The sequence below is a fragment of the Alligator sinensis genome, unplaced genomic scaffold, assembly GCF_000455745.1.
Source record: "Alligator sinensis unplaced genomic scaffold, ASM45574v1 scaffold879_1, whole genome shotgun sequence".
In the NCBI taxonomy this organism is placed as follows: domain Eukaryota; kingdom Metazoa; phylum Chordata; order Crocodylia; family Alligatoridae; genus Alligator; species Alligator sinensis.
The window spans coordinates 1,609,884-1,623,816 of record NW_005842250.1 but is presented as its reverse complement, the minus strand read 5'-3'; the positions used below and the strand labels follow the sequence as shown (position 1 = coordinate 1,623,816).

At 52.3% G+C, this 13,933-nt stretch overlaps 2 protein-coding genes across 4 annotated transcripts in view; both read left to right on the top strand.

Moving 5' to 3' along the window:
- Positions 1-2,174, top strand: part of XPNPEP2 (X-prolyl aminopeptidase 2) — a 20,084-nt gene extending 17,910 nt beyond the window's left edge. For all 3 annotated transcript variants that reach the window (XM_025208769.1, XM_014521755.2, XM_025208768.1), the window contains 2 exons: positions 1,609-1,707; positions 1,789-2,174. In XM_025208769.1, coding sequence (XP_025064554.1) covers positions 1,609-1,707; positions 1,789-1,989 — 300 coding nt within the window. In that variant the 3' untranslated portion in view covers positions 1,990-2,174. The remainder of the gene's footprint in view (positions 1-1,608; positions 1,708-1,788) is intronic.
- A 4,695-nt stretch (positions 2,175-6,869) lies between these two features.
- Positions 6,870-13,933, top strand: part of SASH3 (SAM and SH3 domain containing 3) — an 18,987-nt gene continuing 11,923 nt past the window's right edge. The window contains exon 1 of the mRNA XM_006027541.3: positions 6,870-6,947. Coding sequence (XP_006027603.1) covers positions 6,891-6,947 — 57 coding nt within the window. The 5' untranslated portion in view covers positions 6,870-6,890. The remainder of the gene's footprint in view (positions 6,948-13,933) is intronic.

Genomic DNA, 13,933 nt, shown 5'->3' with positions numbered 1-13,933 from the left:
TCCCTACACACCCCACATAGATGAGCAGAACTCGGGGGTGTGCATGGGACTTTGGTGTTGGCCCCATCAAAGCCCCTTGTGAGTTGGGTGGGGACAACTTGCCCAATCCAGCTGCAGGGAGTTGGGAACAACCCAGAGTAGAGTGGTGCATGCAGACAACAAGGACTGGAAAGGGTGTCGCCAGTGGCCAGTGCAAATGTGTATGGGAGATGCCATGGATGGGATGTGAATGGGAATGAGCCATGGAACCCTAGGTGCCTCCAGAAGGGAGGCAAAACCAGAGGTGCTGAGGGAAGGGAAAGGATCCTTCACTACTGGGGTGCAACCCCACAGGAGAGGCTCACTGGGGACGGCAATGCTGGGGCCAAATTGGATGAGAGGCCAGAAGGAGCCAGACCTCTGAAAGAAGGCGGCCAGGGAAGATAACAGTTCCTAGGCCATACTCCAAGCAAAACCCAGACTAGAGCTACCAAAGGAGCCTTGGACTGCTCTTTTGCCAGCATGTGCTGAGGGGAGGATGGTGACGTGCCTGAGGGCTAAGGGCACATCTTCCAGGGCTTGTCTACAGCCCAGCAGAGGTGCATCCTGGCCCAGGCTTCCACCTGTCTTCATCCTCATGCATGCTCCACACCCCAAAGTCTGCCTATGAAGGCACTCACAAGTGTCCTTCTCTGGCCACAGTTGAGCCCTCAGTGTCCAGCATGCTTGAGCGTGGCCACTGGAGACAATCCTGGAACAGCCTCACCACCACAGTTCCTGGTTTGGGGCATGCTTCATGTGGGTGTAGCATGTTTGGTCTGTCCAAGTTGGGACATGCCTGGACACCAAAATAGTCCCTTCTCTAGCACAATCATTCCCTACTACCCATGCCCCCTGGGAAGCAAGGCAGGGCAGGCACCCGCAGTGCATCCACAGGACGAAGGCACAGGGAGGCTAGAGGATGTGCTTAAGGCCATACAGGGAGTCTGTGGCAGAGCAGGGACCTGAATGTGTCCCCTGGGCCCTGCTTGCTGGGGCCTCCTTCCTCTGGAGGGGTCCAAGACAGGACATCCAAGTGCGGCTGCCCCTTTAGAGTGATCTGCAAGGATGGAGTCTCTAAGTCTGAGCCTGTGTCACCAATGCAGAATGGCAGGACACAGAAACATGGAGGCTGGCATAGCCTGGTGACCCTCTCTTTATGCTCTGGCCCTGTGGGTACAGTGCCACACTGCCCCAGATGGGGTCACCCCAGGAGAGCAGCCTGAGCACTGAGGGGCAGAGCACCAAGAGCTGGGTCTGTTGTGCTAGAGCACTGGCCTCTGCCACTGCTGTGTCCTGCAGTGAAGGGATGGGGGGTGATTCTCCTAAGACTGTGTGAAGTGATGGGGGTTGCTGGTGATTCTCCTAAGACTATGTAAAGGAAGAGGCTATATAATGCACTGTCCAGTTAAGAACATGTAGAACCCCTAGGCTGCCTGTTCATGTCAGGTGATATCCTTTCTGGCAGCTTGTGGGGGAAGCGGGGGAGGGATGTGATGGGGCCTTCCCAGCTCAGGAGGGCCCTTGAATTCAGATAAACAGGTGAGTGGGTGTGTGAGGCTGCCCGTCACTGCCACTCCCTCTCTACAGCACAAGGTGGGGGACAAGCCCTTTCTGACCTTCGAGGTGGTGTCACTGGTGCCGTATGACCGGAACCTCATTGACGTCAGGCTCCTGTCTGCGGAGCAGGTGTGTGGGGCTCTGGGTGGGCGGGAGCTGAGATCTGCCCATTGCACTGGACACTCATGGCTTCACCCTGCCTGGTTCCAGATCCAATACCTCAACTCGTACTATGAAACCATCCGTCACCGTGTAGGGCCGGAATTGCAGAGACGCCAGCTGCAGGAGGAGTATGAGTGGATGAGAAGTAACACTGAGCCCTTCTCCCAGGGTGTCCTGGTGGCTGCTTCCCTGGGCCTCCTGGCTGTCACCACCCTGATGTCTGAATTCCTGTCTAACTTGCAGGCCTGAGGGGTGCTGTGCCTGATCCACTCAGCTCTTCTACTGCCCCATACTCAGAGGTCCAAACTCATTGAGTGCCCCCAGGCATGTTTCCCTGCTCCCAGCAGCCTGAGGTTCATGTATTTCCTCACACTCACCCTTGTTACCTCACTTCCTTTTTTGTTTGTAATTAAAAATAAGTAACATCCAGGAAAGATGATGTGATATTCTCATGCTGTGGCTGAGGTGGCCTTGGCATCTGGCTTTGTGAACATGCAGAACTAGCATGTGTGTGTGCAGAAAGGAGGGGTGTGAATATGTGAGGCTAGCATGTAAGTGCAGGGCTGAGGGCTGTGGGGTTGCAAGGTATGAGTTCATGAGGCTGGTGTGTTTGCAGCTTGTGTGCACTGTGTTCAAATCGGGGGCTTAATGTCCTGAAAAAAGGCACAGATCACTGAAGTACTCAGTTCTTCTTTGGGGGCATATGCCTGCCAGCCAGTAGATGCTTTGGCCTCAGGATGCTTCCTGGTTGTTAGTTTGGGGTTCTCTAATGTCCCTCTGCCAGACTGATGGCCTTGCCCTTAAGCCCAGCCTTTCCTGGTCCTGCCTACCCTTTCCCACCTCCCTGCTGGGTCCCTAGACGATACCCCCTTCTCCCAGCCTGCTTCCATGCTCTTCTAATCCCACTGGTTCTGGGTGGCCCAGTTGGCAGGAAAGGCCCCGTATCTGACCCCCCCTGGGAGATGCAAGCCCAGGATCTTTGCAAAGTCCTGGATCCCCAATTTCTAATGCCGTGTGTGTCACATACACTAGTGCCAGGTGGGTATGTACATGCCCATCCCAATGAGGAGGCTTTATACCAATTTGCACTGGTGCAACGGAGGACACATTGGGAGAGCACCGATCCCACTGTGGACGCACTTTGTACAGGCAGTGTCCTAGAGGGCTGTTTCACTCTACAGTTAGGCTCCTTTATGCTTCCAGAGCCCCATCATGCACCTGAGCTTCCATCATGGACTCAGATTTCAGCGCTGAGCCAGGCTGGGCAGGCTGAGGGTGTTGTTTCTTCAGGGAGAGAGAGCTGGGTTTTTTTGCAAAAATATTTATTTCTATATATATAGATATATATTTATATATAACTATACCTCTAACAACCTGCCTTGTGACCACTATGGTTCACTTGACGGTCCAAAACACAATTTTACAGTTACACTTAGTCCTGTTACAAAGACCACACTACGCACCCACAAGCCCATACACCCACCCACCCACCCATCACTGTCACCTTTAAAACATCGCAATTATGCAAAGAACTACCTCAGCCCCCTCCCCTCTCCTTTCCTCCACTTCCCAACTCCCCATCCTGTTTTTCCAGTCCTTTCATTTGTCATTGTATTCATCCTCTTCTCTGTTGTCTTCATTATCCTCATCATCATCCTTGTCATCCTCAGTGTAGTTGTATGCACAGGCACCCAAGGGAAGGCAATAAATGGTCAGTGATGAGAAAGCTCCAGCTGATCCCAGACAGGCTAGCTATCCTTGGACAGCCAGTATGAGCACAGGGACCTTGTATTTTCATGGGCATTGGGGAGAGTTCCTAGCTTCTTAGGAACAGTCTTGGCCCTAGCAAAGAGTTGGGGACAATTGCCTTTAGCATGGTCCTTGTACCCCTGGAGCTGGTGCAACTGCAGCACATCTGACCACAAGCAGTACAACTACCTGCCTGTGAGGTGTGGCCCTGATGACATGGGAGCTGTTGGCTCTGGCTCAGTAGACCAGTGTACTATTTTGGGCTCAGCCACAGAGGTAAGGCTGTTGGATGAAAAGTGTGACCTCAGCATAACATGGCCTGGGTTCCATGATGGAGGGGTTGGGCAAGGCCAACTTCATGAGAAACCTTCTTTTGGGAAAGGGGGTGTTTGGAGCCTAACTCCTGCTCCTCCTTCACTGCATGGTCCAGTCCAAGGGGCTCCTGGTCTCTGTGAGTAGGGAAGGGCAGCTTTGAACTGGAAGACAGACCTGCCATGCCTCCTCCATGGCACCTTCCTCACTGTCTGAAGTTCCCTGTGATTTGACCCTGGTGTGGAAGCCCAAAGATCTTGGTGAGGAGCAGCCATCTTAGGCCCTGGATGCTGGACCTGGGAGGTCTGGGAAGCAGAGCAATGTGCAGCCCTGAGAAGAGGACATCATTACACCTGGGCTGCCTGCCCTGGGGTCCAGCCTTCCACTCTGGCTTGCACTAAATAAGACAGGCCTGAAGAAAACCTGCCCTGTTTTCTGCTGGGCCCTTGGGCAGCCTGCAGTTAGGCTGTCCTGGAGCTCTGCTTCCTGCCTTTTCCACCATGGGAATTTATGATGCTCTCAGCAGCCCATCTGAGGATGCTCCTGGGTCTCTATTACAAGCCTAATCTCAGAACCAACAAATAATAGGATGTGAAAAACTGGCAGGCCCAGACCTCGGGCAGTCCTTTCTACTGAACTTGAGGGGAAATTAGACACTGGAGGCCTCAGTTAAAGACCCTGAGGACAGTAATGCCCAGTGCAAGAAGCCTGACTTTTCTTGTCACTTTGTAAAGGGAAGACAGAGAGAGGGAGAAGGTACAGAATTCCCTGGATGAGTACAGCTGGGCCCTTGTGAACTAGCCCTGGTGGGTCGAGAATCAACGAGTAGGGCTTCCATCAGGACATCTGACAAGTGTGGCTGGTCCAGTGGTTGGGGCCCAAGCCCAGAGCTCAGAAGATCCTGGCTTTTTCCCTGCTCTAGCACAGATTTCCCATACAGCTGTGGGCAGGCTCAATGGGTATCAGCACCTGGCAGCACAGTTGAGGTAACAGCATGGGCCATGGGAGACCGGTAGTTGGAAGTTTGGTAAGGGGGCTGAGCATGACATTTAAGGCCATTTTGCTCGGCACACCACTGCCAGCCATGGAGCCCAGGCTGCTCACACCAGGCAGCTGGGAGGCTCTCTGCCAAAAAACATTGCCTACCCCTGGCCTAGGCATTAAAACACCCTGGCAGCCTTGCTTTGCTGAATGGCTTGCTCCCCTGGGGAATAGCCACAGCACAGCTCAGGGCATCCAGAACATTTCTAGATTCCAGTGAGAGATTGAGAGGAGTTGGTTCCTATTTTCAGTCATTGCCTTCACAGAAGGAGTCTGTGGAGAGAGCCAAACTCCACTGAACCTGTCAGAGGTGAACCAGGCAGGTGATTAGTGTGGTCCTGTATCCTGGCTGGTCCAGTCTAGCAATGGGGTGAATTAAAGAGCCCACAGAGGAGCAGAGCAACCCAAGGCACAGGTAACTGTCATGAACCACCTTCAACAGCAGAACTGATTTGGAGGTTTAGAGGGTCTCCCACAGAGATACCTGCCCCAGGGTTGATTTGAGTAACCTCAGGTGCCTATACATGTACATTGAGGCTGCTCTGACATGCTGTAATTACAGTGCATTGGAGCAGACTCAGTTAACTGAGCCTGCCAGAGCATGGTAATTACCGTGCTTCAGCAGCCTCCAGTATCATGTGTACTGGTGTCCCTGCTCTGACAAAATGTCAGCAGGGGCACTTTAACTAAAGCTTGTTCAACGAGCACAGGGAGGTTGATACACGTGATGTTCTGGGCTCTTTAATTAGAGCATTTCTCAGAGCCACTCTAATTAAAGCATTCCCCACCCCACCTCCTGAAATGCACGTATAAATGGCTCTTGTATTTGGTTTTGCCCAAAGGCCAGTGTTCATGTCATTTTTTTCATCATATTAATTATGTTATACTGGCTGTGTATATCTTCACAATTTTGGGACATAGTTTGGTCAAAAGTTTATGGCCAGATCTCTAATGAAGAACAGTTTTGTCAAAGAAACTGAGGACCACCTACCTAAGGAACTGCTAAGTATTGCTTGCCAATCGTGTTAGTAGGTCAAGAACTAGGGTGACCACCTTTTCCAAATGGAAAGGTGGGACAAATGCCCACCTTCCCCCACTCCCACACCAGTGTCATGGCTGTAGCAGAGCTGAGCAGAGTGGAGGGGAGTGGGGCCAGAGGTGAGCTGCTCACTGCAGGGTCAGAGCTCCCCACCCTGCTGCCTTTCCCCTGGGGAGCTCCATGCCAGCTGCACGCCCCCTACCTTCTTGGCAACAGTGGAGGGGAAACGTCACACCACTGCCATCCCTGCTGCTGCTGGGCAGGCAGGGGTTACCTTGTCATGGTGGCGCAGCCAGTGCGGGGCTCCCAGGGCAAAAGCAGCACGGCAGGGAGCCCCAAAACTGTAGTGGGAAGCCTGCATCTGCCCCCACTCCAAGCACAAATCTGGTGGGGCACGTGCTCCCCTGGTATCCACCCCTGGGAAGTGCACACAGCAGAGGGGAGCAACCCCCACAAGACAAGCCACCCATGGCTCCGTCCTGCTTCACACCCCAGGCCCCATGCACCACCCTGGCTGGCCAGCGCCTCCAGTCCCTGCCCCACTCCCTTCATCACTGTGGGGTCCTTAATCTGGGGTGGTGCCAGAAGCCCCTTTCTGGGGGTGAATGGAAGCCCATCTGGAGGGATCTGCATTGGCTGTGCAGATGTACTACTATGAGAGGTGTGTTAGCAGTGCCTGCTCAGAAGGAGCCCCTTGCCCACATAGAGTGGGCCCTCCCTTTGCCAAGGCATGAAGGCAAGGCCCTGTCTGGCAGGCTGGCTCTAGGGACTCTAGGCACGAAGAGATCCTCAAGCTGCTACTTCCTTCCTCCTTCACAAGTGCTATGGTGGGGCCAGCTGCTCTAGAGCAGCGATTGCTGTAAGAGTGGCTCATGTGACACAGCGGCTTCCTGCATGCTTCCTGGTGTCTGTGCCGGCAGCATTTCAGTAAGTGACACACTGGGATCTGCACTTGGTAGCTCAGCCCTCATCCCTCATCCTGCAGCCTGGCTCTTCTGGAAGGAGCACTATGCTGCGCCGCAAGCCGTCCAATGCCAGTGAGAAGGAGCCTATGCAGAAGAAGAAGGTGAGTGTAAGAGACTGCCTGTTGTTTGACTCATTGACAGTACTGCTATGGGCCTAAAACTAGTTCCATGATCTCTCTGTCCCCTGGGCACCCACTCTGATTGGTTCCCAGTTGCCAGCAGGGCTCACAATGTAGGCAGGAGATTTAGCCATGCTAGAGGCTGGCTAGGCATTAGTTTAGGATGCTTTAAGAACCACACGTCCTGCCTTTGTGCAGGGGTAGCACTAGCTGGCCCCTGTGCACCCTACTAGCCTTCTGAGCATATGATTCTGTTATTTGTACTCCAACTGTGGCAGAGCTGACCAACCAGGCCAGTCCCACAGAGGGATGTTTCCTAAATGACTGTGGTGAGGGAGGGAGGTTGATGTGTCTGCAAGTGGATGCCAGGCCCTTTCAGTGAATTACAGGGCCACAGGAATGAGACAGCCAAGTCCTCTGCCCTTTCTACAGATTCCAATGTCTGAGTACTGTGCATGCACCTCCGGGGCTTGGACTGGGCTAGAACTGAAAATCCCATGCTTTGGTGCCTCCATTATCTCTCTTGGGATGCAGATCTATTTCACTGCCAGCATGGCTGTCCTGATGGCCACCTATATTTCAGGTCCTCATGTCACCCCACATTTCCTGCAGCTCCCTGACTTTCCCCCTCCAAGAGTTATAACCTTGCCTTTCACGCAGTCAGTGGGCTGCCCTGTCTCTTCTTGCCTTATCTCCCTATTTCTCAGCTGCACCTAATCCCTGGTGTTGCTCTTCTTTGAGCTTGCTCTCACTTGCTGAGATCTGTATAGAGACAAATTGCTAAAGATTGACAACAGTGAACTGTGCCAAGCTGATGTTTACCTTCTTGCTCCAGGGGCAATGGCTCTGAACCTAGGATCCCACCAGGATGAGAATGCAAAGTGTATCTCCTGCTATTAGCAAGCTGGGCCATAGGGCTTGTCTTTGCCTGTTGGCTGAAGGAGACTGAATTATGTATCCTTCTGTCCTGGGAATGGAACTGTAGCACCGTAGATCCCAGAACAAGCCTACTGGTGTAGATCCAGACTAAAGCCCACTGAAGTGCATGGAAGTTCTTTATGTTGGTGTCAAGGAGGGCAGAGCCTGCTTCTAGGAGGGTGACTGGTAGCACAGAGAACTTGCCAGGCGATCCCTGCCCTGCTAGGGGTCTGGGACACTGGCTGCCATGCAGTGGAGCATAGGGGTATGACTCCCCTGCTCATTCTTATGTGTGTGAAGGGTGGCTGCCTGTCATTTCCTGCCTGGGGATTTGCTGCAGGGCTGCTATGTGCCTGCTGAGAGTCATCTGGCCCTAAGCCCTGAAGCCATTCTGCTCACAGACTGCAGAAATTTGCTGAAGTTTGCAGCTACTGGATCAAAGCCCTTCAAGGTGTTTGTGGTTCAGGCAGTTCTCGGTTGCTGTCAGTCACGTGCTGCTAACCACTTCCTCTTGCAGCTTAGTCCTTGCTTGACACCAACAACGCCAAGTACCTCAGGCAGGAGGAGCCTACAACAGACAGGAGACCTGGCTCTGGCCAACGTTGGGTCACCCCAGACTTCAACCCTTGAAGATCAAGTAGCCTGGCCCTGCTGCTTATTGGTCACAACGACATTCTGGAGGGCAGTGTCCATGACGAGCCCCACCTGCAAGGCTGGTGCAGCTCCAGGGAGCTGCTTTGCAAAGTCAGACCTTTCATGTTGGCTCTGCGGGCCTCTGCAGTAGCTAAGTGTCAGCAAACACACACTGTCAATGCCTGGCTCCATGAGGGAATGGCACAGCCAACAGTACATAGCACTAGAGCGATGCAAGAGGTGGGGTTACTCAGGACTGACCTCCACAGGCCCTCTTCCTGCCTTCACTCACCTCTTCAGGAGCACAGACAGGCTAGTGCTGCCCTGAAGCAAAGTTTAGCAGCTGTCTGATCCTGAGCGTAGCAAGCCTGCTCTATGCTGCTGCCTCTCCTGCCAGGGATCTGTCCCTAAAGTCACCCTTGCTCCCGCAAAGCCATTTTCAATCTCAGACAATAGTTCTATGTGTCCTTATCCCTGCCACACTTTGCTATGCTTACACTTGCATGCCCAAAGAACTCCCTTGTTCCTGGCAAGTAACTAGAAAGCAGAGAATAAAACCACGGGCATGGAGAACAGAAGATTTGGCACTGAGACCCTGGCATCAGGGTGAGATTCTGGGGTGTGGTAGCAGCCTAGAGTGATGGGGCATTAGACAGTGGGTCTGGGGCCTACTCATAGCACTCTGGGATTTCAGTCCCTAGCTGAGTCACTGCTTTTCACTAGCAACAGTATTTCTCCCTATGATTCCATAGGGCGAATTCACCCCAGAGATGAAAAGCCAGGCTCCAGGCTGCTGGGCCTCTGGGGCGTGAGCACACTGCTCTGAATGCTAGGATCTGCCTGTCTGGCATGGCCTTTCCCTAGGCCTTACCCCAAGCTGCAGCCTCTCCAAGCCACCTCATGTCTAGCAGTTTGGCCACTGATGTGCCTCAGACTTAGACTTCAGATTCTCTTTATCCTGCTTCCTTTTCCCCAGGTCCCTGGCTCCAGTTCCTTAACACACTCCCCCTTTACTGCTTGAAAAATGGCCCTTTCTTGGCCCTGCATTTTCTCCCTGAGAGCGATCCCATGACTGGCCCCTATTTGGTAGCTAAGGGACTGTCATCTACTGTAAGGGGAGCATGGCTTCAACCCTACTGGAAATAATGGTGTGTATATTTCCTGGGGGAAGCCAAGGGCTTGCTTAAAGTCAGTACATAGTTGTACCACATAAAACTACCTGCCCCAAACTACCTCCCTGTTCTTCAGAATCTCAGCTTTTGTCTTTGAGAAGATCTTTAGCTACTACAGCTGTAATGCAAAACTTGACCTTGAGTGCAATGGATGACTAAATCTACAGAGTCTGCTATGGAGATTTATAGAGTCCTCTGAGAGAGAGACCATTATGGTGCAGAGGCTAGAAAAAAACACTGCTTGCTGTTGACTTGGATCAAGGAGAAGACCACACTGGGGTGGCCATCAGAGAGGACATTCTGGTTTTCTGCTACTCTGTCCTCTGTTGATACAAAACCAGACACCTTTATGGCCTCTATTTTTCTCTTCAAGCTCTTCAAGAGAAAAATAGAGGCCATAAAGGTGTTGGGTTTCATATCAATAGAGGACAAAGAACAACTGGACTGTCCTCTATGATGGCCACCCTAGGCCCACCCAAGGGTCCTAGAGGGGTATGAAGAGCTTGCATGTTACGCTTGGGTACCTGTCAAGAGCACTTCTCACTTTGATATCTCAACTGGATATAGCTGATTGTATGAACTCCTGCCAGCACTCCCCTCCCTCCAGATTGACCCCAAGGGGAGCCTCACATGCCTTACCAAAGACCATAAGGAATGGCAGCCATCTTGCCTGAGAGAAGCTTTGACTTCAGTCCTCCTGGTAGTAAGAAGAGAAGACAGCCAGGTTGGATAAGGGTAAAATGCCACAAGTTTGAAGATGAAACCAGGTTAAAATGAAAAAATAAACCCCTCCCATCCCTGACTGTCATGACATTTGGAATAGAATCATCAGAGCTGATGACTTAGAGGAAGAAGAAGAAGAAAGCCAGTAGCCAGTGACTAGCAAAATGGGGCCATCCTAGTTCTTTGGAGGGGAAGTGTTGAGCAGGACGGTGGCAGGCTCAGGGCATTATGGTTGCTTGGTAGCTAGCTATTCTAAGAGGTCACAAACTTAATGAATCAGCCAACTTTGGGGGTGCAGCTATTTGCCGATCTGATGGGATTGTCAGGGAGTTCGATGTCTCATCAATCTCAGAGGGGAAATCAGAGTAAACCACTCCCTGCAACATGGAAACAGTCCCGCTTACGGAGGGCAGCCGTGGTTGGTCAAATCAGCGAGCAACATTGCAGCTGTCCTCTCAGGGGATGCACTCCCCTCTCACTGCCACACCCTCCTTTCTCACTTCCCTTCCTTGCTATGCCTTCTTTGCTGCTGAGTGTGCCTTGCCTTCTAGTTTCTCACTGTAACTATTCAGTGACTTTCTATTTCCCCCAGCCACTCCCCTGGCAGCCCTCTCCTCCCCCATCCTGTTCATATGCAGTGAGGGCCCCTTTGTCCCTGTAAATACTTTTTTCTGGTCTGCCTTCCTAAAAGATGTCATTTCCATTAAAAAAAATCGCTCTCTGCAAGGAAGAATCACTCTCACATGCTCACCCACAGACATATCAACAAGCCCCAGCCTACCCATGGCTTTTCCCGCTTACCAATAGGTATGTCATCTTGTGCTGGCCTTGTGTATGCACTGCCCAGGGGGCAGAACTCTGTGGCATTCACATTCATTATGGGATTCACCTCAGGAGAGCCCTGGATTCTGGATCCTGCTACCACTTTGCATTACACAGTCATTAGATAAAATGGATAACTAGCATGGGGAGCAGGGACCTGAATGCAGGGCACCCTGCAAAAGCAGAGATGAGTTTACTGGGCCATTCCCTGTTTGTTCACTTTCTGTCCTTTTGGCCTCTGACTATTATTCTGTGGTGGCCAATGACCCAGCTTGGAAGCAGGAAAGTGGGGTTAAGGACCTCTTAGAGTAAGAGAAGCAAGAAAGCCAGCTTGGAGCTTGGTACATGTATGGGCTGAATTATATGATGTGGCTGCTTGGGATACCAGGGACTAAACTCGGTGAACCATGAGATACCTTCTAGTCCTGCAGACTGTGACATACTCTCTCCCCCACTGGAAAGTTATATTCTGTAGACATGAAGAGGCTTCTAATAGGCTGCAGAGTGAGCCCCAAATCCAGGCACCAGAATGTCCCACCCCTCCTAGCTAGGTCTGGACAGCAGCGGTGTCAGGCACCAAAGTTTGTGTAGAACTCAATTCATGCTCACTGCTTGCTACCCCACCAGCAGATTGGGGCAGGGGGCTGGGACCTGGCCCTCCCCTGGAGCTCTATACAAATCCCCTGTCCCAATCAGGGAGCTGGGAGCTCCCTGCGGGCTTCCCAAACCCCTCAGGCAGAGAGCAATGTTGCAGCTCTGGCACCAGCATGGATCTATAAGTTGGTGGAGCAAGGCCCGGCATATTAAGCAAACTTAGCTGTTTGCATCATCCAAGGCCCCTGTGATTCTTTTGTATTATTTTTGCTGTGCAAAGAATAAAAAAACATTGGAAACACTCTTTAACTATAATCCGAGCTGCTCTGAGAATCTCCCAGCTCCTGGACCCAGGGTTTCCAGTAAGCATCAAATCTTGCAAGACACACCTCCAAACTGAAGAAGGTGGTAGCTCTGACACTAGGCTTCTGACAAGGTGAAAGCAAAGCACTGCAGTTTTGCCCCCTTTTGTTTTATATGAGAGAGAGACCTGGGTCCTGGGTATGAGTCAGGGTATCAGAGAAGAAAGAACATTAGTGCAGGTATACAGGCCTTTGACACAACTGTTGAGGGGCTGTATGTGGGGTTCTGCTTCCCTCCCCTCCGGGATGGACACTGCCCTGGGGAGGGGGCAGCTTAAAGGCCAGGGCTTGCCGAGCACAGTGACTGCAGATGAAATGGCCATGGCTGAGCTGGAGGGACAGGCCTCAGAAGCTGGGCTGCTTTTGCTAGATTCTGGGGTTTGCCTTGGTTTCTCCCTGCTTTGTCTGGTATCACCAGACACCAGTGAACTTGCCCCAGTTTTACCCCAGTGCGTGTGCACCAGGCTATATGAACCAGCAAGGATTGTGCATGCATGGCCAAGAAGACTCCTAGTAGCAACAGGAGACATTGTAGCAGCCTGCGCAAGGCTGTAGGTGTGGAAGGGGCTGGTCACAGGGAAAGGCTATGGAGCTGGTGTTCAGGAAGCAGGGTTCTGCAGCCTATTCTGGAATTGACTTACAGTAGGTGCGTCTATACATGCACTTTACTGTGCAGTAGACTAATTGACTGCACAGTAAAGCATCACTGTCTACACGTGCATGGTAATTAGGCTGAGGTCAACTAATTTACTGCACTGTCGGATATTCCCATCAGACACAAGTAATATCCGATGCCACAGTAAATTACTGCATTTAAATGTACATATGTGACAGGGCTGGCTGGGGCACAAGGGGGCTTCAGTGTGGGGCTAGCCAGCAGGCATGCCCTGATGCTGAAGCACCTTTGTTACTCCAGCCAGCCTCTCCACAGCACATGGAGCCATGGGAGCAGCCCTGGGCTGGCAGTTAACCAGGGCTGCTCCAATGAGGCTCCATGTGCTGTGGCAGAAGTGTTTGGGGGGGGGCGTTGATGCATGAGGGTGCTTCAGCACGGGGTCTGCTTGTGCCTCAGCCAGACACTCCTCAGCACATAGAGCCCTGCCAAAGCAGACAGCCCAGGGCTGACCCGCTGGGTCCCCTGCCAGTCTGGGTTACTCCCACCAGGCTCCCTGTGCTGTGCACAAATAAACTCCAGTGCTAATGTCTCTGGAGTCTTTTGCTCCTGGGTGCATGTTCAAACGGCACACCCAGGAGCAAAAAACTCAGAAGCAATAAGCTCTGGAGTGTATTCGTGTGCATTAATTACACATGTAGACATGCACCCAGGAGCATTAATTACATGTGTGATCCTGGCCAGTGGCTGTGGCTCAGTTTCTTTTTCTGTAAAGCCTGGGAGATGGCCCTCCCCCCACCCCGCCATGGCCTGCAGCTGTTTGTAAGGCACCTGCAGTGGCTCGTGGGAAAGGCAGAGGGCTGCTGTTGGCATTGTGATGTGTCTTGCCCAGTGAATTGGATCAGGGGCTAAGAGAAACAATTATACTGCCAAAGCAGGGGTAAGTGGGAGGGGGGTCTGTGCCAAAGAAAGAGAAAACTGAGCCAGGCATGGACAGGAAAGGTCTCACTCATGGGGAGTGGGCCAGTGAAAGCCATGGGACATGCAGGTGGGAAAGGTCCAGGTGTGGTGTAGCTTCAGGCCTTGTTCTTGATCCATGCCCTGGTCTCTGCTTGCAGATCCTTCCCCCCC